Source organism: Microcaecilia unicolor, chromosome 10 (assembly GCF_901765095.1).
Source record: "Microcaecilia unicolor chromosome 10, aMicUni1.1, whole genome shotgun sequence".
In the NCBI taxonomy this organism is placed as follows: Eukaryota; Metazoa; Chordata; class Amphibia; order Gymnophiona; family Siphonopidae; genus Microcaecilia; species Microcaecilia unicolor.
The window spans coordinates 36,870,668-36,895,383 of record NC_044040.1 but is presented as its reverse complement, the minus strand read 5'-3'; the positions used below and the strand labels follow the sequence as shown (position 1 = coordinate 36,895,383).

The 24,716-nt window shown below is 46.7% G+C and overlaps 1 protein-coding gene across 1 annotated transcript in view; it reads left to right on the top strand.

Moving 5' to 3' along the window:
- The window catches only part of LOC115479043 (conserved oligomeric Golgi complex subunit 5-like), a 93,400-nt gene that overhangs the window by 41,911 nt on the left and 26,773 nt on the right, over positions 1–24,716 (top strand). The window contains exons 4-5 of the mRNA XM_030216757.1: positions 1,899–1,953; positions 2,130–2,199. Of these exons, the coding sequence (XP_030072617.1) occupies positions 1,899–1,953; positions 2,130–2,199 (125 nt within the window). The remainder of the gene's footprint in view (positions 1–1,898; positions 1,954–2,129; positions 2,200–24,716) is intronic.

Sequence of the window (24,716 nt, the reverse complement as noted above, 5' to 3'; positions counted from 1 at the left end):
CATACTTTGTATTATCTCTGTGATACATTGCAGCATACTTTGTATTGTCTCTCTGATACCTTGTACCATACTCTGTAAGCCGCACTGAACCTGCTATTAGCGGGAAGGAACGGGGTATGAATGCTACAAATAAATAAATAATATCTGTTTTGGTTTTAGAACGATGAGCAGGGCCAATCCAAGGTATTTGACAATCTAGGCAAACCTTTATCTGTGTGCCCCACCCATCAAGGGGCAGCTCAAGCACCTCCTCCATGTCCAGCATCTCCATTTCCCTTTCCTACTCTTCCACAATCCTGCATTGTCCCCCCATCCCCCTCCCATGATTCAGATTTCTCTCTCTCCCTATTTCTCACCCCTCCTGTGGTGTCCAACCTGTCTCTTCTTATCTACCTCCCCTTTGTAAGGTGTTCAGCAGCTTCTCTTCCTTCCTTAGTATCTCTGGGGCAGCACTGATGCTGACATGGCTGTCATGGTATCAGAGATTATCCTGGCTAGTGTGGAGCCTTGAGCATCTGTGCATGCTCAAAGCTTGTAGGGTCCTGCCCATTCCAAATGTCCTGTTTCGGAGGGAGCAGGACCCAGTACACCTTTATCATATGTGGATGCTCAAGCACCTAGGTTGGCCACAATGAATCTTCTGAAGACACCATGGCTCCCACTACCTAGTGGGCATGTTGGCCCTGAAGACAAGTAATTAAATTCTGGTCACTGCATCTCAAGAAGATATAGTGGAACTGGAAAAGGTGCAGCGAACGGCGACTAAAATGGTAGCGGGGATGGGACGGCTTCCCTATGAAGAAAGACTAAGGAGGCTAGGGCTTTTCAGCTTGGAGAAGAGACGGCTGAGGGGAGACTTGATAGAGGTATATAAAATATTGAGTGGAGTGGAACAGGTGGATGTGAAGCATCTGTTCACGCTTTCCAAAAATACTAGGACTAGGGGGCATGTGATGAAACTACAGTGTAGTAAATTTAAAACAAATCGGAGAAATGTTTCTTCACCCAACGCGTAATTAAACTCTGGAATTCGTTGCCGGAGAACGTGGTGAAGGCGGTTAGCTTGGCAGAGTTTAAAAAGGGGTTAGACGGTTTCCTAAAGGACAAGTCCATAAACCACTACTAAATGGACTTGGGAAAAATCCACAATTCCAGGAATAACATATAAAGAATGTACGTTTGGGAAGCTTGCCAGGTGCCCTTGGCCTGGATTGGCCGCTGTCGTGGACATGATGCTGGGCTCGATGGACCCTTGGTCTTTTCCCAGTGTGGCATTACTTATGTACTTATGTAAATTCTCAATCTGTAGATAAGCAAGACTCCTTGTTTCTTGCTGCTGAGTTTTTCTTACCAAATTAGCTTAAAATTGTAATGCTGCTGGAGGAGTAATCACAGTTTATAAGCAACTGTAGCTAAGCATCCACAGCATTCTTGGAGGCTGCTGTCATGTGAAATGTATGTTTTTCTTACCTCAAGCACAAGAGGCTGCTATAGCAATATACTGGGTCTGTGGATGAAAAGGAATACAGAATACACAGAAAAAAAAAACCTTGTGTGCCTCCATGAGATTACAGACAAAGATAGTCAGGCCTCATTAAAAAACAAAACAAAAAGACCTCTGCAGTTTTTATGATGATGCGAATTGAAATTCCATATCATAGCAGTGATGAAAGCATAGAGCTAAAATGGCACTCAGTAAACTAATGTGTGGTTTATCACTTTGTTCTAAATTACAGAATTCAGCATGTCAAAGATTTGCTTGTATATTATAGCTAGTATACTTATGATGTCTAAGCATGTAGATTGGTTAACCATATTCAAAGCAAGGTCTACTATTTTTAACTGATTTTCTCATCCAGTCTGAGCTGGTGGTTCTAAATATCATATATTCATTTCAGGTGTTCTTCAAATGATGCAGACAAGAATTGGAGCTTTACAAAGTGCTGTCGACAGGTATTTTATTTTTCCTTCTTTTCACTTGCTTATTGATTTTTCTGTCTAAAGACTTTTTCTTAGAACACGTGAACATACATAAACTAAGCCTTTTTCAAATTATGTTTTCTTTTGAGCAATGCTATTAAAGGTAGTTCAAATTCTTTATTCTGTTCTTTTTTTGTTCCCTTTACTAGAATTAGAGCAAAGATTGTTGATCCGTATAATAAAATAGTGTCTCGTACTGCACAGCTAGCAAGACTACAGGTATGTCATGTATCCATTTTTTTCTTTTATAGAAGTATTCCTTCAGTGTTTTGACTGACTGACTGACATTTAAATCTTGTTATCCCACAGATTACTTAAACTGGTAGAAATGTGGATATTCCATAGAAAACAGCTGGATTAACATTTTATTTGGTCTTAAGCAAACCTGGATCCTTATTATAGACTTAGGGCCCAATATTCAGCTGGCGGTGATCAGCATTATGTTGACCGCCTTCAACATTAAACCCAGAAATTCAATTCCGTGCCATGTCCAGGCACCAGCATTGAATTTCAGGGTTTCCAGATCTGGCCAACACACAGGTGGTTAAGTGTAATATTCAGCACTTAACTGGCTAGGGGTTACCGCATAAAGATAGGACTGACTTTTATATGGTCCTATTTATGCAGATAATTTAGCTGGTTAAGTGCTGAATATTGTCACTTAACCGGTCAAGTGCCAACTCTGCTGCCAGGTATTTGTGACCTGGATTGGCCACTGTTGGAAACAGGATGCTGGGCTTGATGGACCTTTGGTATGTCCCAGTGTGGCAATACTTATGTACTTAAATGCCCCCAAAGTAGCCAGTTTTCAGTTCGGTGCTAACTGCTGTTTTCAGTGGCACTAACCAGTTAAGTGCCTCTGAAAATTAGTGGTTTGCCCCGAACAGGCAATCTAACTGGCCAGGAGCCGTTTCTGGCCGGTTAAATCATTTTGACTATTGACCCCCCTAAGTTACTTCTTTTATCAACCTCCTACCCCTCCCCACCCCTGGAGAAAGTTGAAGGGTCTAGTTCTGGGTGTGGTAGCAGTAGCAGTTTGAGTGAATTCAAACTTGCAAGCTGAGGTTCAGGGAATCTGGGCAAGTCATTTTCACCCTCCTTAGCAGCAAAGAGAAAGAATTAAGATTATGTGTCTGAGATATACATTTCGAAAAATTAAATGGGGGGGGGGGGGGAAGTCTTCACAAGTGAAAAAACAACAGTAAATGATAACTTTTTTTGGTGCGGTTGGAAGGGTATAGATGGTGTGGAGGTTGTATTAGGACAGTTCTCAAAGGACTGAAAATGTCTTTCATACACATACTGGGAATACAGAGGCTTTTTTCCTCCTCATTTTTATATATAAAAAAGTTGAATAAAAAAAGTTGAATAGCAACTGTTAATTGATTGAGCCACTTTGGATGGTAAAATTTCATTTGTTTCAAACGTAGTGGTATTGTCCCATTTTTTTGTCTATTTCATACACATGTGTACATTTGTACCAGTGGACTCCTCCAGGGAGGAAAAGACACATTGAGTTTGAAAAGAGGCCAGATCAGACAGAGAATTTAGGAAAAATAAAGCCTTCTTTGGTAGAGGAAGTTTCTACAGCTGCAGCATAGAAACATTGATAAATTGAAATTTAGTCATTAGGGATTTCTTCTTTCAAACTGTTCCCCTCTTCTCTTGTGTCCTTCTGGTGACAGGCACACACACACAAACATATATTATATACAAACACATGCAGAGAGGTTGGGAATTATTTTTTGAGGCATGCCCTGCATGTCTTCCCCTTTCCCCTCGCTGCTACATTCTTACCCTTTGGGTTGGTTCTTTGTGGTTCAGTTGTGTGTTTCATTTTCTTTGTTGTAAATTCTACTGTGAAACCTAGTCTCTCAATTATGTACCACTCTTAGTGATTGAACCATGTAGTTTTCTACTGGTTGCTTTGTGTATGGCTTCCTAGTGTTGGAGAAGCATGGTAATACCTGTTGCCTTGAGAAATAGCATTCTGTGGTTAAAATGCATCCTTCCTTTTTATCCTGTTAGACCATTCAGTCCAATGTGTTGTGTATCCCTACCAACAAATGGAGTCAGAGAAGCTGAACTCTTTCATTAACATCACTGGTATAAGGGCTGGTGCAGCCTGGAGTCTTTCAGTATTTCTCTACCTCTAGCTGATGGTGTAGGTTGGACTGGTGCAGGTAGTGTTCTTCGGATAGGCCTGTGTCCCTCAAGGTCATGTTCTTTTTCCAGTGTAGCTTCTGGGGTTTAGGCCAAGGTCCTTACCCCAGTTAAGCTCAGAGAGTCCAACCTTCCGTAGTCCATGGACTCTCACTTGGTGAGGTTTGCTAGCAGAGGTTCCCGCAGGACCCTGTCAGTGAGAGGTAAGGCTTTCCTTTCATACCTTCTGGTGAGCTCCTGGCTCGGGGAGTAAAGTTGATTTATGACAAAAAATAAGAGAGCGAGAGAGAGCAGAGGATTGGACAGGGGCTTTGGAGGTACCAACAGGGCTGAGCTGTGCAGGCACAGAATCTCTTCCCCAGTGGGGTAATTCAGGAGGTATGGGTCCCAAGGAGTGGGTAGGGGAGGAGGTTTAGAGATGGCTGTTTCTTCACAATTCCATTGTTTCCGTTGCTGGGAGGCAGGGAGGTGGGAATTGATGGTTAAGCAGTGCTGGAGGTTTCTAACTGCCCTGTATGTGACGGGGCAATGGTTTCTTTTTGTCCCCAATCAGGCTCAGAGAGGTCATGGAAAGGGACCAGTGCAGTGCTGTGCCTCTTTCCAGTCCAGTGGTGCTTTTCGCAGTGCTCTTGACTTTGGCAGGAATGTGGTCGTTTTGCAGCTGGCCTGCCAAAGTTTGGCATGGCTGGAGGAGCATGTTGCTCTTGAGGTACAGCTGCCAAACAGGGCCCTTTCCACCCATTTGAGAGTTCAACGCAAGGGCATTACAGGCCATCACAGATAGTACCTGGGTGGCTTTTAAAGTGGGTCTGGTCCTTTTAATCTATGGCTCTTCCACATCTACAGAGAGAGCCTAGGGATTCGGGTGTCCAGGGGACCTCTGAGCCTTGGCATGCATGTATAAGAGGCCAAGGTTCCCGTGTGTGTGTTTTGATTGTGGAACGAGCCCTAATCTCCTCGAGGAAGCATAGAAGGCCTTTGAGGAGGAGGTTGAGGACTGCCTCCCTGGGGATGGTGTACCTCTTACTGTATGAGAAAGCGGACTCCTCGATTGTCCAGTTATTCAGAAAGGAGGGGCTTAACCACCTCATTGATTTAGTGACCCTGGCCTTACATATTTTGGCAACAACCCAGGCAGAGACCTTGAATGGGGACCTCATCCTGGAAGGCCTTTGCACTTCAAGGCTTTTCCACTTCATAGAGCCTGCTGAAGGTTATTCTTGGAGGCATGTAGCTCTTTGGCAGGCTTTATACCTATTGTACGCGTATCTGGATATATTGCTGCAATTACCCAAGGTGGATTCCCTGGTCATGACGGTGACCAAAATGACTACTGTTCCTTTCAAGGGGGTTTTGTGCTATAGAATTCCCATGACATAGAAGTGGAATAGTTCCTCAAGCAGTTATTTGCCTACTTGGCAGTGGGAGTACAGGCCTGCATGTGTGGAGGCTATGTGGTTGGGGCCCTCTAGTAGTGGGCGCAGTGATTTGTTGTAGCTCACTTGGAATCAGGAGTGGCCTTTCTGGTGGATGTGTTCTGATTTCATCCTCATTTGCTTAGTGGCTTAGGTGATGGTGGAAACCTCTAGGCAGCTGTGGTCCTGGCATTGAGCAGCCAGTACAGCCTCTAAGACACATTTAAGTAAGCTGTCATTTAGAGGCAGCTTCCATGTAGTGAGAATTTAGAAAAGCTTGTGAAAGACATTAGGCAGACCAAGCCTCAACAGTTTTCAGAGGACCGACCATAATCGTCATTCTACTTTGGATTGCAGGTCTTTTTAAGGACTTGGGCTGATACCTTATGAGTATATGGTCCTTGGGTCTCTTTGTTTGCAAAGGAGCAGAAGAGTTTGCCCTTCTGAGTGTCCCAGAGGTTTATATATGCCTTGGCCTTGTTCTCTTTAGTTGTTAAGATCTCCCAGTAAGGGTCAGTGGGTTCCTCAGAGGTTTAGGTGGGTGGCAGGCTCTACCTATTTTACCATGAGTGGGCCTTCATCTCCAACCAATGGTTTGTGAAGGTTTTCCAACAGGGTTGAACCCTGGAATTTACTCAACCCATTTCTGATATCTTTATGGCACCTGCCCCATAGCCCTGCCTCAAAAAGGATGCAATGGAGGTCATTCTGTAGCGGTTCATTCAGGTAGGAGCTGTAGAGCCAATCCTGTGCCAGTAGCAGGGCTGGGGGTGCTACTTTTTGTGACCCCCAAGAAAGGCTTTCCAAGTCTGGCAGATCCGCATGGAAGTCCTGTGGTTGGTGATCGCCTTGGTCATACCAGACAAGTTTCTTACCTCTCTGGATTAGACAGAGGTGTATCTTCACGCATCTTGAATTTCTGCAATCTAGGCAGGCACATTCAATTCAGGGCTCTGCCCTTTAGCCTAGCTACAGAGTTCTGGCCTTTTTCTAAGGTTATGGTTGCTGTGGCTAGAGGTTGACTGAGTTTTTGGTTTCAACTCTGAAACTGGCCAGAAATCCATATTAAGCCTCAACTTTGCACTGTGTCCCTCCCTCTCCAAACAGGAGGAGCCTTGTGTTCCTCTTCCCCGCCCCGCCTCTCCGGCACAGGAGGAGCCCCTCTCAAGGACCCACCTATAGGCCTCCAGGTCTAGCTTAAATCCTGGTGGTGTAATGGTCTAGTTGGGGCAGGAGTGATCCCTAGGCGCTCCTGCACATGCCATCTCTGCCATTAGAATGTCTGCCGTGACATTCAGTAGCAGTCTTGCAAGCTTGCCACTGAGAGTTGTGGCAGCCATTTTACATTACATTTCTGACTTATATCCCACTAACACTTCAATAGTTCTAAGCAGGTCACAAAGGCCAAGAAGCCAGGCAATCCCTGGGATAAGTCCAACATAGCAAACCACAATTACTAAACTTCCTGTAAGATATATTTCTTAAATAAACATGTTTTAATCATCCTTCTAAATATAAGATACTATTGAGGAAATGCATAAAATTTACCAAAATCCCTCCAAAGTCTTGCAGCTTGAAAAGCCAATGATTTCTCAAAAACTGTAAATTTTTGCCTTTTTCTTGGCTAAAGGAAAGAAAACAACATAGTTTTGCCTAGGCTTCTTTTTTAAAAAATATGTATTTATTGATTTAATTTTTATAACAAGAGTACACTTGTAATCAGAAACACAGCTAGGAAATTAAACATCCTGTTGTTCTCATTATAAACAAATTTAGGAAAAAGAAAAACCTAGAAAGTAAATATAAATATATAAGAACTTAACAATTCAATTGAATTAAATCAGGTAATATGTTACACTTTCTTAGACCTCAAATCCTGAGGGGGGGCCCTATGAATTAGAGAAGTTTACATATAAAGAAACATTTGACAAAGGCTGACAGTCCTCCAACTATTTCTTTTCCAGTTCTTATTTCACTTGTTTTAACTCTAGAAACGATTTCAGCTGATCCGGGGAGTAAAAAGTATATTTCGTTAAACCCAATTTGACTACACATTTATAAGGGTATGCTAAGAAAAAAGAACCACCAACTTCTATTGTTTTTTGTTTCATAGCAAGAAAAGACTTCCTTTTCAGTTGGGTCTGTTTGGTCACGTCAGGATAGATCCATACTTTAGCCCCCCCAAAATGGGTATTAGCATTCCTGAAGTAAAGTCTTAACACATTATTTAGGTCCTGCTCAAAAACAAAAGAAGCAATTAATGTAGACCTTTCCATTACTATATCTGAGGATTGTTTTAATATAGCAGATATATTTTTCAAATCAAGAACCTTGTTTTCTACGCCTCCCGTTTCCCCTCCTTCTCCTCTGGGTTTAAGAACATGATGTAGCTTATTTAATGTAGGAATAGCTTCCTGGCGGATTTTTAGTACTTCATTCACGTATTTTCGAAACGTTTCAATTGGAGCTACCCCAGATAGTTTGGGGAAATTTGGGGAGGAAGTGACGTCACCGGCGGAATGGCTGCCTGAAGATAGAGCTCCGAGTGACCCACAGGGAAAAAACAGAAATAATACTCGACGCGAACGCGGGAACTCTCCGTAAAACCGCTAAATATCACTGCTTACTTTAGCGGGTCGAACAGCTGTGCCGAACGTGAAGTGCAGAAGTGGATCTTTCGCGATTCGCCTTCCCGGGTGCGGGGACAGCAAGAGCGGCGAACAAAATGGCGGCCGCGGCGCACACCCAAGAACAGCAAATGGCAAGCACATCGACTGCAGAGCCCCAGAGGGAAGGTATGGGAGCAGAAATTTCGGAGGAGGACCAATGGCCTGACTGGAAACAATGGCTACAAGAAATCAAAGTGGACTTGAAGGCCATGTGGGGCGATCTGGCAACTTTGGGCACAGATCTCAGAGGGGAAATACGAGAGCTGGGGGCCCGACTAGAAGATACGGAGACCCGGTTGGATTCCCACGATGAAACACTGAACACACTTGACCAACAAGTGGGAGACTTGCAGACCTCCCAACAGCAAATCCTGGACAAACTGGAGGATTTGGAGAATCGCAGCCGGAGATGCAATCTGCGCTTTAGGGGCCTGCCTGAGACACCAACATACTCAAATTGTGAGGACACGATCCAGAGGCTAGTACGGGATCTCCTGGCTACGAGCGGAACCCAGTTGGAACAATCAGCGATTCATCTAGAGCGGGCTCACAGAGCGCTCGGAACCCCGCGAACGAATCTGCCCAAAGATATCATTGTGTGCTTCAAAGATTATAAGCTGAAGGAACAAGTGGCAAACATAGCGCGCCAGACCTCAAACTTTAAATGGGATTCGTATGAAATAGAAATATACCAAGATCTGGCGGCAGCCACTCTAAAGCGTAGAGCGGATTTAAAACCAGTCACCAAGCGATTACAAGAGATGGGTATCCGCTACAGATGGAGACACCCCTTCGCGCTGGTCTTCTACAAGGAGGGAAAGATGCAACAAATCCGATCTTTGATGGAGGCCAAGGAGATTTTGCCAGAAGAAAACTTGGGAGAGTCACTAAAGGCACTGAAACCACCACAAAGAAGGTCGGATGCTCCCCCAAAATGGCAGAAAGCGGGGAAGGGAACACGAGGCCTACAGCGGCAGCAATCGGCTGCTAAGATAACCTGACTTTGCCCTTAATCAATCTACTAAGAGACATGACTATAAGACTGTTGGGCACAGGACACTGCTTGACGTAAAGTCAGGAAAAAGGTTTGAAATAGTTTGCAAAAGTTAATAGAGTTATACAAAGTGAGGCACTGTATAAATATTGTTGGGTTATAGTTTTAACAAAAATGCCAGTCGAGGATTGTTAATTAGTATAATGAGACCTGTGGGGGCACTTGAGAGGCACCATCCGCCTTCCACTTTCTCCTTACACTACCCACGTTACTTAACGTGGGCAGCTACAGAATTTTTTGGGGGAAGATGGGGAGGGAGGGAGGGGAAGAAGAAGGGATGGGATGGTTGGGTGGGGGGAGGGAAGAGGGGAACAAAAGGGAGAGAGCGAATACTGTGAGGAGCGTGACCATGACTCGAAAGCAAGGGAGAGAGTCACAGGAGGGGACACTCAATTTAAGCAACTTATATGATTATCTTGGATAATTCATGGCTGAAATAAATTTTCTACTGCTTAATGCACGAGGGTTAAATATTCCTAGAAAACGGCAGCTCCTGTTCAGGGAGCTACTCCGCCTTCGGACGGATGTGGCCCTGGTACAGGAAACGCATCTCCTACCTAGGCATGAACACTTGTGTCAACATAAGAAATTCCCTGGTATATACTTTGCATCCAATAGAGATAACGTCAAAAATAAAGGGGTATTAATAGCATTTAATGGAGCTAAGCCCTGGAAGATACAAAAAATTGTTAAAGATAAAGGGGGACGTTACATCTTAGTGATTTTTTCCTTAGCAGAGCAGGTATATACAGTAGTTAACATTTATGCACCTAATGCAGATCAGGGATCTTTTTTTTGTGAGCTAGACCAGATAATTCTAAAACACTTAGAGGGCTCATTACTGATAGGAGGGGATTTTAATCTAACGCTACAGCCCCATTTAGACAACTCCTCACGACATACAGGATATGGCCAGAGAGATAGGGTGGCGCTACAAGAATTTATTGAGCGCTGGCACCTGGTCGATTTTTGACGACAGGCAAACCATACCAAGCGCAGCTATTCCTATTTCTCGACAGTGCACCAGTCTTCATCGAGGATAGACTTCTGGCTAGGAGAGGCTGCGATGCAGGGGCTTATAGGTTCACAGCAAATCCTACCCCGTACATGGACAGATCACTCCCCTATATTATTACAACTAATCCTCCCTAAGACTCGACGAGAAAACGGGGGCTGGCGACTAGATGATACTTTGCTCCAAGAGCCCGCTAACATACTAAGCCTGGAGCGACATATTACGGAATACATTCAGTTCAATGACACTGGGGAAGTGACTCCTATAGTACTTTGGGAGAGCTTCAAAGCAGTCATGCGCGGACATCTGATAGCATTAAAAACCCACATAGGGAGAACAAAGAGAGCCAAAGAAGCCGAACTGCGGGGACAACTGGGGAAAGCGGAAACCGCACTTCACCGAGATGGGCCCCGGCCGGCAGTGGAGATTATCGATCAAATTCATAGACTGCGAAAACAGATAAATGAGCTGGAGCTGGCGGACTTGGCAGAAAAACTTCAGCGGGTCCGCCAGTCCCACTTTGAATTTGGCAATAAAGCCAGCCGGCTTTTGGCTTATAAACTTAAACAAACTACACTCCGGAATGTGGTGGTGAGTCTAAAAGATGAGGGAGGGATAACACGCGTAGACCCCGAGTATATTGAGGCGGCATTTGGGGACTTTTATAAAACACTATATATGGCAGGGGAGGAGGTACCGGAAGAGGAAATGGAGGATTATTTTGCGGACATAGAACTCCCTAAACTAGCAGTTAGTGCAGATCAAGTCCTGTCACAACCAATTGAGCTAGAGGAGCTCCTGCGGGTTCTCAAGGAGCTTCCTATAGGTAAGGCGCCGGGGCCCGACGGATTCACCAACAAATTTTATAAGGTGTTTGGGGGGGTGTTGGCTCCACTGTTATTAAAGGTCTTCAATTCGCTTGAATTTAGTCAGGAGCTCCCCCCCACATGGAATCTGGCTAGCATTACAGTTATCCCTAAGCCGGGAAAAGACCCGCAATTATGTGCATCATACAGGCCGATTTCTTTGTTGGGGGTAGACTATAAGATCTTTACAAAAATTTTAGCGACCAGACTCCAGAGATATCTCCCAACACTAATCCATGAAGACCAAACGGGCTTTGTACATGGAAGACAGACTTTTGATAACATCCGCAGGGCCCTCCACATGATACATCACACACAGGAACATAAACTTTCTATGTGCCTGCTATCCCTTGACGCAGAGAAGGCATTCGACCGGGTGAGTTGGCCTTTCCTGTTTACAGTCTTGGGTAGGATGGGTTTCACCGGGCGATTCACACACTGGCTTAAACTGATCTATAAGGCACCCTTAGCATCGATAAGGGTAAATGGGAGACTCTCCAAGCCATTTCAACTACATAGGGGGACCCGACAAGGTTGTGCGCTATCACCATTGCTCTTTGCTATCAGGGGACCACGGGTGGGGGGCCTGGAAACACGGGCGCTCCTCTTTGCGGATGATATACTACTTATGCTGCGGGAGCCAGGACCCGCAATTCCGAAGATACAAGAGTTGCTCCAGTCGTATGGGAGAGTATCTGGCTTCAAGGTTAACCTAGACAAGTCAGAAGCGTTAGATATAAATATCCCAGCCCCACAAAAAGCACAGTTGCAGACTACTTCCCCATTTCGATGGGCTGCACGACATATTAGATATCTGGGAGTCAATATTCCGAGGAGTTTGGATGAGCTATTCCAATCAAATTTCCCAGAAATGGTAAAAAGGCTCTTTGCAGAACTACATCGATGGGAGGGATTGACACTGTCTTGGAGTGGGAGGATCAATGCAGTTAAGATGGTTATATTACCTAGAATTTTGTATCTTTTTATGGCCCTGCCCATAGCCATCCCAGATAGTTTTTTGCGAGGCCTACAGAACAAGGTATTTTCATTTATTTGGAGAAAACGACCCCCGAGGGTGAAAAGAGAAGTCATGTATCAATCGAAAGAGAGGGGAGGGATGGGAGTTCCTTCCTTCACACACTACTTACAAGCAGCCCACCTTAGAGTAATAGCTACATGGCTTCAGGATACAGGGAAGGCCTGGACAAGGGTGGAACAAAAATGGATGGGACCTTTCCCGCTGCGAGCTATCCCCTGGTTATCGCGGGAAGATTTAGGAGAAATAATCAAGGGAAGCCCGCCTATGATGCGCTGGCCTCTATTGACGTGGAGTAAGATAAGGGGACACTTTTTCCCGGGGCGAATATATTATAGGCATATGTTCCTTCGCTTTGCTCCCCAGTTCAGACCGGGCAAACAAGATAAAGCTTTCCAGCGATGGGAGGAGATGGGGCTTTGTGAATTAGGCCAAATGTGGGAAACGGATAAGACGGTGCCATTCCAAGAATTATGCCAGGAGCATGGCCTCTCTCCCCTGCAAGCTTTTCAGTACTATCAAGTGAAGGATTTTATAGCTCGCAGAGCACAGGATGAGTTAAAGCTACAAGAAACTAAATTGGAGGAGGGGATGATGAAGGGAGGAGGAAGGGGTAGCATCTCAAGAATATATAGGGCACTACTTCTACATGCTAACCCAGTGGAGCGATACCTATCAAGGTGGGAGAAAGCCATGGGGGAAACCTACACAAAGCCCCAGTGGAAAGTGGCACTTAGATCTCTGCTAGCAGTCTCGGTGTCTAGTGCTTTAACTGAAAACGGTCACAAAATATTATACAGCTGGTACTACACTCCCCATCGCTTGGTTAAAATGTTTAAAACAGGGTCAGCTTTGTGTTGGAGGCAATGTGGAGAGGTGGGAGATATGATTCATGTGTGGTGGGCATGCAAGCATGCGCAGGAGTATTGGGGGGAGATGTTGAAGTTTCTAGGTGAAGTTACAGGAGTGAACTACCAGATGAGAATGGACTACTGCTTACTCCATTTTAGACCTACAGGAATTCCTAATGCCATACACCGCTTTGCCGTACAACTATTCGTGGCCGCCAAATTGGTGCTGGCGGCGGCATGGAAGCAACCTACACTTCCGGAACAGCGGTCAGTGTTGCGGAAACTGGACTATATTCATTTGATGTCGAAGTTGACAGCCTTACGCACTGGCCGTGTTCCGCAGTACCATAAAACGTGGAACCCTTATGAACAATGGTTAACCTCTCGGACACCCCAGATCGATGTGTCACATGGACAAGTCTAAAGAGAATTGGTCACAAAACTTCCTAAGAGGAGGGACTACAATAGGGGAGGGAGGGTATTAGTTGGAAACATGTTAGTTGAAAGAGGAATTCTAATTTCTGTACAAAGATAAAGTGTGGATACTGTTATGTTTCTAATGGAAAATAATAAAACAAATTTGGAAAAAAAAAAGATAGTTTGGGGAAATTTAGCAGGCGCAGATTCAAACGTCTGTTATAGTTTTCCATCTCTCGTATTCAGATCAAAGAGAGAGAGAGAGAGATCCACAAGCAATACAGATTAGGGCTCTACTGAATATTCATATTCCAATAGTGCCCTGAATACATTATTTGTATTCAGCCAAATAGTGATTTAAATTTGAATGCAAATCATCCAGGGCTCTATTGTGCTTGATCCTACTGAAATAAACACTTGATCTCTAATTTCACGTTTATGCTCATTATTTGTATTTGGCCGAATAATAAAATATGCTATTCGGTAGAGCTCTAATACAAATATAAGTATGTGTGTATTTCCTTGTCCATGCACATGCAGGTGCATAATGCATGTGCACCAAAACGGTTAGAAAGAGTTCATGAGCATGCATGCTTTCCCCACGTTGTTTAGGTAAACGCATACATTATTGGGTTGAGAGTTCATATTTTATACAAAATGAGAGGCTTCTGAAATTCTGAATTTTATTGAAATTATACCTTCAAAATTAATTTGAATATATTTTTCTCCGAGGACAAGCAGGCTGCTTGTTCTCACTGATGGGGGTGACGTCCACGGCAGCCCCTCCAATCGGAATCTTCACTAGCAAAGTCCTTTGCTAGCCCTCGCGCGCACCGCGCATGCGCGGCCGTCTTCCCGCCCGAAACCGGCTCGAGCCGGCCAGTCTTCTTTCGTCCGCACTCGGTACAGCTGTGTTTTTGCCATGTCGAGCCCCGGAGAGTCGACCTCGCGCGTCCGTTGTTCAAATCGACGTGTTTTTTCTTCGGAAAAGGTTTAAATTTGTTCGGAAAGTGCTCCGCAAACCCCCTTGGGTTTCGTTTGCCCCTTCCCGTACTTCTAGTCTTTGCCCCGGTAAGTTTTCTTTCGTCGTCGGGGTAGGCCTCTTTTCGGCCTCGGTCGAGATTTTTTCTCCCTCAAAGTTTTGGTGCTCAAATTCGTCATTTCGGATTTTGATTTCGCCGGCGTGATTTTTCCGCCCATGACATCGAAGCCTTCCAGCGGCTTCAAGAAGTGCACCCAGTGCGCCCGGGTAATCTCGCTCACTGATAGACACTCTTCGTGTCTTCAGTGTCTGGGGGCCGAGCACCGTCCTCAGAATTGTAGCCTGTGTTCCCTGTTACAAAGGCGGACTCAGGTAGCGAGATTGGCCCAGTGGAACGTTTTGTTCTCGGGCTCTTCGTCGGCATCGGCACCGGGGTCATCGAGTGCATCGACGTCGTCAGCGTCCAGACCTTCATCCTCGGCCGCCAGTGCATCGAGTGCATCGAGGCATCGGCCCTCTGCATCGGCGCCGAGACATCGGATAGCTGCATCGGCGTCGGTGGTACCGGGACCTCGTCTGCTGATGTCGTCGGACGGTGGTGCATCGTCAGGAGTGCAGGTGAGGGCTGTCCTTTCCCCTGCTGGTGGCGGTGAGCCTTCGGGTGGGTCTCCCCCTACCCTGAGGGCTCCTGCGGTACAGCCCCCCCGGGATCGACCTGCTTCGACCTCGGCCCCGAGGAAGCGACGGATGGATTCTACATCCTCCTCGTCGGTGCCGGGGAGCTCCGGTGACATGCTTCGGAAGAAGTCGAAGAAGCATCGACACCGGTCTCCTCCCCGCGTCGGCACCGAGAGCTCTGGGTCGCCGAGGGAGTCGGCACCCAGCAGGCATCGGCACCGAGAGGACCGCTCACCCTCTGTTCAGGAGGTGTCGATGCGCTCCACTCTGGACAGCCCGGAACAGCCTCCACGCCCGGAACAGGTTCTGACGTCGACGCCTGCATCGGCCTCCATGCCTTTCTCTGCAGCCGCTCTGAACGAGAGCCTCCGGGCCGTTCTCCCAGAGATTCTGGGAGAGCTGTTGCGCCCTACCCCTCCGGTACCGGCAGTGCTTGCGCCTCCGGTACCGTCGAGCGTGGCGCCGGCTGGCCCATCGCCCGGGGTGAGGTCCCCGACGTCGGTACCGCGTGCGGTGCCGACTGCGGCCACCTCCCAGGAGGGCTCCCCGACTACGTCGGCGGAGGGAGCTTCGCCGATGCGGGCGAGGGAGTCTACCTCTCAATGCCCCCATCGTGGACGTGGCTCCACGGAGTCGAGCCGGGCAAGGTTGCAGACACAGGTCCGTGAACTTGTGTCTGACACCGAGGGTGAGGCCTCGTGGGAAGAGGAAGAAGACCCCAGATATTTCTCTGACGAGGAGTCTGAGGGTCTTCCTTCCGATCCCACTCCCTCTCCTGAGAGACAGCTTTCTCCTCCCGAGAGTCTGTCTTTTGCTTCCTTTGTCCGGGAGATGTCTACGGCCATCCCCTTCCCTGTGGTTGTGGAGGACGAGCCCAGGGCTGAAATGTTTGAGCTCCTGGACTATCCTTCTCCACCTAAGGAAGCGTCCACTGTTCCCTTGCACCATGTCCTGAAAAAGACATTGCTTGCGAACTGGACCAAGCCACTAAGTAATCCCCACATCCCCAAGAAGATCGAGTCCCAGTACCGGATCCATGGGGACCCAGAGCTGATGCGCACTCAGTTGCCTCACGACTCTGGAGTTGTGGATCTGGCCCTAAAGAAGACTAAGAGTTCTAGGGAGCATGCTTCGGCGCCCCCGGGCAAAGACTCTAGAACCTTAGACTCCTTTGGGAGGAAGGACTACCATTCCTCTATGCTCGTGGCCAAAATCCAGTCTTACCAGCTCTACACGAGCATACATATGCGGAATAATGTGCGGCAGTTGGCGGGCTTGGTTGATGCTCTCCCCCCTGAGCAAGCCAAGCCTTTTCAGGAGGTGGTCAGGCAGCTGAAGGCGTGCAGAAAATTCCTGGCCAGAGGGGTGTATGACACCTTTGATGTTGCGTCCAGGGCCGCTGCTCAAGGTGTGGTGATGCGCAGGCTGTCATGGCTGCGTGCCTCCGACCTGGAGAATAGACTCCAGCAGCGGATTGCGGACTCGCCTTGCCGTGCGGACAATATTTTTGGAGAGAAGGTCGAGCAGGTGGTAGAGCATCTCCACCAGCGGGATACCGCATTCGACAAGTTCTCCCGCCGGCAGCCTTCAGCATCTACCTCTACAGGTAGAAGATTTTTTTGGGGAAGGAGGACTGTTCCCTACTCTTCTGGCAAGCGTAGGTACAATCCTCCTTCTCGACAGCCTGCGGCCCAGGCTAAGCCCCAGCGCGCTCGCTCTCGTCAGCAGCGTGCGCCTCAGCAAGGCCCCGCGGCTCCCCAGCAAAAGCAAGGGGCGAGCTTTTGACTGGCTCCAGCAGAGCATAGCCGACATCCAAGTGTCAGTGCCGGGCGACCTGCCAGTCGGAGGGAGGTTGAAAGCTTTTCACCAAAGGTGGCCTCTCATAACCTCCGATCAGTGGGTTCTGCAAATAGTCCGGCAAGGATACACCCTCAATTTGGCCTCAAAACCTCCAAATTGTCCACCGGGAGCTCAGTCTTACAGCTTCCAGCACAAGCAGGTACTTGCAGAGGAACTCTCCGCCCTTCTCAGCGCCAATGCGGTCGAGCCCGTGCCATCCGGGCAAGAAGGGCTGGGATTCTATTCCAGGTACTTCCTTGTGGAAAAGAAAACAGGGGGGATGCGTCCCATCCTAGACCTAAGGGCCCTGAACAAATATCTGGTCAAAGAAAAGTTCAGGATGCTTTCCCTGGGCACCCTACTTCCCATGATTCAGGAAAACGATTGGCTATGCTCTCTGGACTTGAAGGATGCCTACACACACATCCCGATACTGCCAGCTCACAGACAGTATCTGCGATTTCAGCTGGGCACACGTCACTTCCAGTACTGTGTGCTACCCTTTGGGCTCGCCTCTGCGCCCAGGGTGTTCACAAAGTGCCTGGCTGTAGTAGCAGCGGCACTTCGCAGGCTGGGGGTGCACGTGTTCCCATATCTCGACGATTGGCTGGTGAAGAACACGTCCGAGGCAGGAGCCTTGCAGTCCATGCAGATGACTATTCGCCTCCTGGAGCTACTGGGGTTTGTGATAAATTACCCAAAGTCCCATCTTCTCCCAGCACAGAGACTCGAATTCATAGGAGCTCTGCTGGATTCTCGGACGGCTCGCGCCTATCTCCCAGAGGCGAGAGCCAACAACTTGTTGTCCCTCGTCTCGCGGGTGCGAGCGTCCCAGCAGATCACAGCTCGGCAGATGTTGAGATTGCTGGGCCACATGGCCTCCACAGTTCATGTGACTCCCATGGCCCGCCTTCACATGAGATCTGCTCAATGGACCCTAGCTTCCCAGTGGTTTCAGGCTGCTGGGGATCTAGAAGACGTGATCCACCTGTCCACGAGTTTTCTCGAATCCCTGTATTGGTGGACGATTTGGTCCAATTTGACTCTGGGACGTCCTTTCCAAATTCCTCAGCCACAAAAAGTGCTGACCACGGATGCGTCTCTCCTGGGATGGGGAGCTCATGTCGATGGGCTTCACACCCAAGGAAGCTGGTCCCTCCAGGAACGCGATCTACAGATCAATCTTCTGGAGTTGCGAGCGATCTGGAACGCTCTGAAGGCTTTCAGAGATCGGCTGTCCCACCAAATTATCCAAATTCAGACAGACAACCAGGTTGCCATGTACTACGTCAACAAGCAGGGGGGCACCGGATCTCGCCCCCTGTGTCAGGAAGCCGTCAGCATGTGGCTCTGGGCTCGCCGGCACGGCATGGTGCTCCAAGCCACATATCTGGCAGGCGTAAACAACAGTCCTGGCCGACAGGTTGAGCAGGATTATGCAACCTCACGAGTGGTCGCTCAATTCCCGAGTGGTGCGCCAGATCTTCCAAGCGTGGGGCACCCCCTTGGTGGATCTCTTCGCATCTCGAGCAAACCACAAAGTCCCTCAATTCTGTTCCAGGCTTCAGGCCCCCGGCAGACTGGCATCGGATGTCTTCCTCCTGCATTGGGGGGAGGGCCTGCTGTATGCTTATCCTCCCATTCCTCTGGTGGGGAAGACTTTGTTGAAACTCAAGCAAGACCGAGGCACCATGATTCTGATTGCTCCTTTTTGGCCGCGTCAGATCTGGTTCCCTCTTCTTCTGGAGTTATCCTCCGAAGAACCGTGGAGATTGGAGTGTTTTCCGACCCTCATCACGCAGGACGAAGGGGCTCTTCTGCATCCCAGCCTCCGGTCCCTGGCTCTCACGGCCTGGATGTTGAGAGCGTAGACTTTGCCTCTTTGGGTCTGTCAGAGGGTGTCTCCCGCATCTTGCTTGCTTCCAGGAAAGATTCCACTAAGAGGAGTTACTTCTTTTTATGGAGGAGGTTTGCCGTCTGGTGTGACAGCAAGGCCCTAGATCCTCGCTCTTGTCCTACACAGACCCTGCTTGAATACCTTCTGCACTTGTCTGAGTCTGGTCTTAAGACCAACTCTGTAAGGGTTCACCTTAGTGCGATTAGTGCATACCATTACCGTGTGGAAGGTAAGCCGATCTCAGGACAGCCTTTAGTTGTTCGCTTCATGAGAGGTTTGCTGTTGTCAAAGCCCCCTATCAAGCCTCCGACAGTGTCATGGGATCTCAATGTCGTTCTCACCCAGCTGATGAAACCTCCTTTTGAGCCACTGAATTCCTGCCATCTGAAGTACTTGACCTGGAAGGTCATTTTCTTGGTGGCAGTTACTTCAGCTCGTAGAGTCAGTGAGCTTCAGGCCCTGGTAGCCCAGGCCCCTTACACCAAATTTCATCATAACAGAGTAGTCCTCCGCACTCACCCTAAGTTCTTGCCAAAGGTCGTGTCGGAGTTCCATCTGAACCAGTCAATTGTCTTGCCAACATTCTTTCCCCGTCCTCATTCCTGCCCTGCTGAACGTCAGCTGCACACATTGGACTGCAAGAGAGCATTGGCCTTCTATCTGGAGCGGACACAGCCCAACAGACAGTCCGCCCAATTGTTTGTTTCTTTTGATCCCAATAGGAGGGGAGTGGCTGTGGGGAAACGCACCATATCCAATTGGCTAGCAGATTGCATTTCCTTCACTTACGCCCAGGCGGGGCTGGCTCTTGAGGGTCATGTCACGGCTCATAATGTTAGAGCCATGGCTGCGTCGGTAGCCCACTTGAAGTCAGCCTCCATTGAAGAAATTTGCAAAGCTGCGACGTGGTCATCTGTCCACACATTCACATCTCATTACTGCCTGCAGCAGGATACCCGACGCGACAGTCGGTTCGGGCAGTCAGTTCTTCAGAACCTGTTTGGGCTTTAGGATCCAACTCCACCCCCCGAGGGCCCTGTTTGTTCTGTTCCAGGCTGCACTCTCAGTTAGTTGGTAAATTTTTTAGGTCAATCTCAGTTATGTCCTCGCCGTTGCGAGGCCCAATTGACCATGGTTGTTGTTTTGAGTGAGCCTGGGGGCTAGGGATACCCCATCAGTGAGAACAAGCAGCCTGCTTGTCCTCGGAGAAAGCGAATGCTACATACCTGTAGAAGGTATTCTCCGAGGACAGCAGGCTGATTGTTCTCACAAACCCGCCCGCCTCCCCTTTGGAGTTGTGTCTTCCCTTGTATCTCTTTTGCTACATACGAGACTGGCCGGCTCGAGCCGGTTTCGGGCGGGAAGACGGCCGCGCATGCGCGGTGCGCGCGGGGGCTAGCAAAGGACTTTGCTAGTGAAGATTCCGATTGGAGGGGCTGCCGTGGACGTCACCCCCATCAGTGAGAACAATCAGCCTGCTGTCCTCGGAGAATACCTTCTACAGGTATGTAGCATTCGCTAAATTGTATCAGAGGCACATGGCACTGGATCATTTAGCGTTTCTAACTAGCTAATAATTATCTCACATATCTTTCATTCAACATCAGCTTACTTTATATTCAAGAACTAATTCTAACTTACTGCATAGCTGTTTTATGCTTAATGCCAAGTTTTTCCTCCAACTCTCTGAGGAGGCAAGGAAGAAAAGCAAAGCAGAATTTTCTAGGTCACCTGTAGTTACTCTAATCTCACCATCTTCTCAGCATTGTCTTGGTATGTGACCTTGAAATTAATCTGCAAAGCTAGTTCAACACGGCTTATGTATACTAAAGCAGAAATCCATGTAAGAATAAATATATTTGCGGCTGAGATTGTGCTTAAAAAAAGTTATCGTGAATCACTTTTTAAAACTTTTTCTTAACTTCCTTATTTTTAATCAGTTTGGTAGGTCTGTGTTGTTAAGGCTAGATTATATGCAGCAGAGAAAAAAATGGGCCATTCACCCATAACCCTTGGTTATATTAGACTTATTTCATTTCAGTCTTATTTTTCTGTCTACATGATGTTGTTACATGTGAGTTCTAGTACGTTCCCAATATTCCAACACCATTTCCTGCAGTCCCTGCACTGATTTCCTGTTGTTCAGTACAGGAGGCAGCTCTTTCCATGAATGCTCTATATCTACTCCCAGACAGCCTAAAGAGCAAAAAGCCTTAACTGAGAGTCAAATAGTCAGAGTTTGGACCCCAGAAATCTTCAAACTTTTGTGTCTCAGTGTTTGGTCTTGAGTGTATCTCCAGGAGGGAGTGGGACATCAAGATACAGTTGTTCATATATTGAGTTTATCAGTAGTATAATTTCAAGACTACTGTAGCTCCCAGATGGAGGGAGAAAGTTCTGATTACATATGTAATTATAGTCCGCTTGTAAGCCATGTCTTGCTAGCCAATAACTTTCATTGGCATGTTTGCACTTTTATAGGACCTGCTCATTCGATCATTCAAGTACTTTTTTCTAATGAAAAATTCACTCTCTCCCCTCCCCCCCCTCAGAATCTAAAGCCTTTATTTCTTGTATTTGAATGAAGCAATATATTTGCCATTCTAACTTAAACCCTCTTCTTTGTACTTGTGCAATGTGAATGAATACCTCTCTCAGAAATAGCTTCTGAGTCACAATTTAGACCGTCCTGCATTGACTTACGCCTCCGTAATAAGAGCACTAACCACTGGACATTGGACTGTTCTCTGACTGGTATTTTAAAGTATGCCAGTTAATTACAATTTGTAGCTATTTTGTCACTTAAATTGTCATCTATTTTAACATATTGCAGCAAAGGTGAGAGCTTCTTATTTAGATGGAAAAGTAATGAACTAGACATGGTTTCTCACCAAGACTGGAGGAAGCAAAGAATCAAATTAGGTGCTCAGACTAAAAGTAAAATAGAGTTGTGCAGTTTGGAATGCCTGTGGAGGAGGTGCAAATAACATCAGAGAAGCACTGAAAATGATGGCAGATAAAAAACTATCCATTCTGCCCATCTGTACCAGCTACTAAACTCTTCAGTCCCATACTCTCCCTCAGAGATCCTTTGTTCTGCCAGATGGAATAAGAATAGAATTAATCAGAAAGAACTGGAACCTTGACAGTAATCTCAGTAGAGACTGAAACCAGAAAGGTGAATAGTTTTTCTTTGCTTTTATTTTGAGTTAATCAGCCATAGTGTGTAGTATGATAGTAAAAGCTGATGTGACTCTTTTGACTGTCTTGAGGGGGTGGGGCTGTTCAGGGTTGTTCTGCAATACTTTAAACGTCAGCCAGTCCTGTAGACACTCAAGGTCCTTTTTGGTTAAATGAAGAGACTGTGTCATGTTGGTATTTGATTGAACTAAGAATATTTGTTATAAAATGCAGTTAAAGAGAGGAACTCAATAAGAAAGAGGGTATTGTAAAGTGGAATTGTGTTTGAAGAAATCTGTACAAGGAGTCTCCCAACTCCTGACCTAGTAAACATGACCACATACAAGGCTCTTTAATAAACTCGATAGACGGAAGTTAGGACCCAAAGTGGTAAAGTGGATTAGAAACTGATTGACAGACAAATGTCAGATGTACGTCTAGTAGCGCTATAGAAATGCTAAGTAGTAGTAGTATGGTGGTGGTTAATGGAATTCACTCGGAGGAAGGAGAAGTGAGTAGTGGAGTGCCTTCAGGCTTGGTACTGGGTTGACTCTATTCAATATATTTGTGAGTGGCATTGCCAAAGGGTTAGAAGGTAAAGTCTGCCTTTTTGTGGATGATACCAAGATTTGCAGCAGAATGGACACCCCTGAGGGAGTAGACAACATGAAGAGAGATCCGCAAAAGTTAGAAGAATGGTCTGATATTTGGCAGTTAAAATTTTAATGTGAAGAAGTGCAGAGTGATGCATGAGGGGAGTAGAAAGCTAAGACAACTGCATGTGCTAGGAGGTGAGGAGTTAATATGCACGGACAGGGATAGGGAGATGATGGAGACAAAAATGGTGATGGAATTCAAAAAGGCATGTGATGTTTTTGTATAAAAAAAACAAAACTTAAGTGACTCCATTTGTGTGATATGTCATAGTGCTTAGATGATGACTCTGGCTCTGAAGAACTAAGGTTAGTGCTGGGCAGACTTCTGTGGTCTGTGTCCGGTATATGACAAGACAGTTTAGGATAGGCTGGAAAGGGCTTCTACAGCAACTTCAGTAGTTGGAATGTGAGGACAGTGCCATGTGGAATTCTATGGTTTGTGGTCCTTATATGACAAGACAGATCAGGATAGATTTAAGACCATACCATTATAGAGTGAACTGGGAAAGAGAATTGGGGATTACTTTAGCACTGGAAGATTGGACCACCTTAGAAGAAACTTTATATAAAGTATCATAGGCTGTTTCTGTTAAGGAGAATACCATTAAAGTTCTGTATAGGTGGTACTGGACTCATGCCTGACTTCACTATATGTTTCCAACAATTTCCTCGCTTTGTTGGAGAGGGTGTGGTAAGCAGGGCACAATGGCTCATATTTGGTGGTTGTGTGTCAAACAAAGCTAGAACACACAGGACAGCTAGACTGCAAAGTTATGTTGGGCACCCTATTCAGTGGCATCCACTAGTTTTTAAGAAGCCTTAAGGACTCTCTGTTTCCAGTCTTTATTCGTCAGGTCTTGAACACAGCTAAACTGACTTTTACTAGCCACTGGAAACAACAGTGCCCTTTCTTGGTTAAGTGCCTGACTAAGTTATGGTAACTTTGTGACACAGAGTACCTGATTGGGATTGAAAAACAAACCTTAATAAGAGGGAAAAGATTTGGAAACCATTTTCTAACAATACTGAATGCTCATCGGTTGTTTTGTCTTGGATGATTTTTTTTTTAATTTTCTGACTTTGACCGTACCTTGTCGTTTCCTTCCATGGTGGTGGGGGGGGGGGGGGGGGGGGGGGGGGGAGGGTCTTGCTCAACAAAAAGTATAGAAGTGTTTTATTGAACTTGTTTTTACTTTATTGCATGTAATCCACTTGGGGGGAGGGGATGGGGTTGGTTGTTTCTATCTCCCCATTTTCAGCTGTACTCCAGGTATGGAATGAGTTCCTTTTTTTTTCTTTCTCTGCTCTTGTTTTGGTTATTATTCCTTTTATCTGTCACATTCTCAACCTCTCACTTTCCACTGCGACTGTCCCTGCTGCCTTTAAACATGCTGTGGTCACACCTCTCCTTAAGAAGCCTTCACTTGACCCTACTTGTCCCTCTAATTACCGACCCACCTCCCTCCTTCCTTTTCTCTCCAAATTACTTGAGCATGCTGTTCACCGCCGCTGCCTTGATTTTCTCTCCTCACATGCTATTCTTGACCCATTACAATCTGGTTTTCGCCCTCTCCACTCAACCGAAACTGCGCTTACTAAAGTCTCCAATGACCTATTACTGGCTAAATCCAGAGGTCAATATTCCATCCTCATTCTTCTTGATCTTTCCGTTGCTTTTGACACTGTCGATCACAGCATACTTCTCGATACCCTGTCCTCACTTGGATTCCAGGGCTCTGTCCTTTCCTGGTTCTCTTCCTACCTCTCCCTCCGCACCTTTAGTGTTCACTCTGGTGGATCCTCTTCTACTTCTATCCCTTTGCCTGTCGGCGTACCTCAGGGTTCTGTTCTTGGTCCCCTCCTCTTTTCTATCTACACTTCTTCCCTTGGTTCATTAATCTCATCCCATGGCTTTTCCTACCATCTCTATGCTGATGACTCCCAAATCTACCTTTCTACCCCTGATATCTCACCTTGCATCCAAACCAAAGTTTCAGCGTGCTTGTCTGACATTGCTG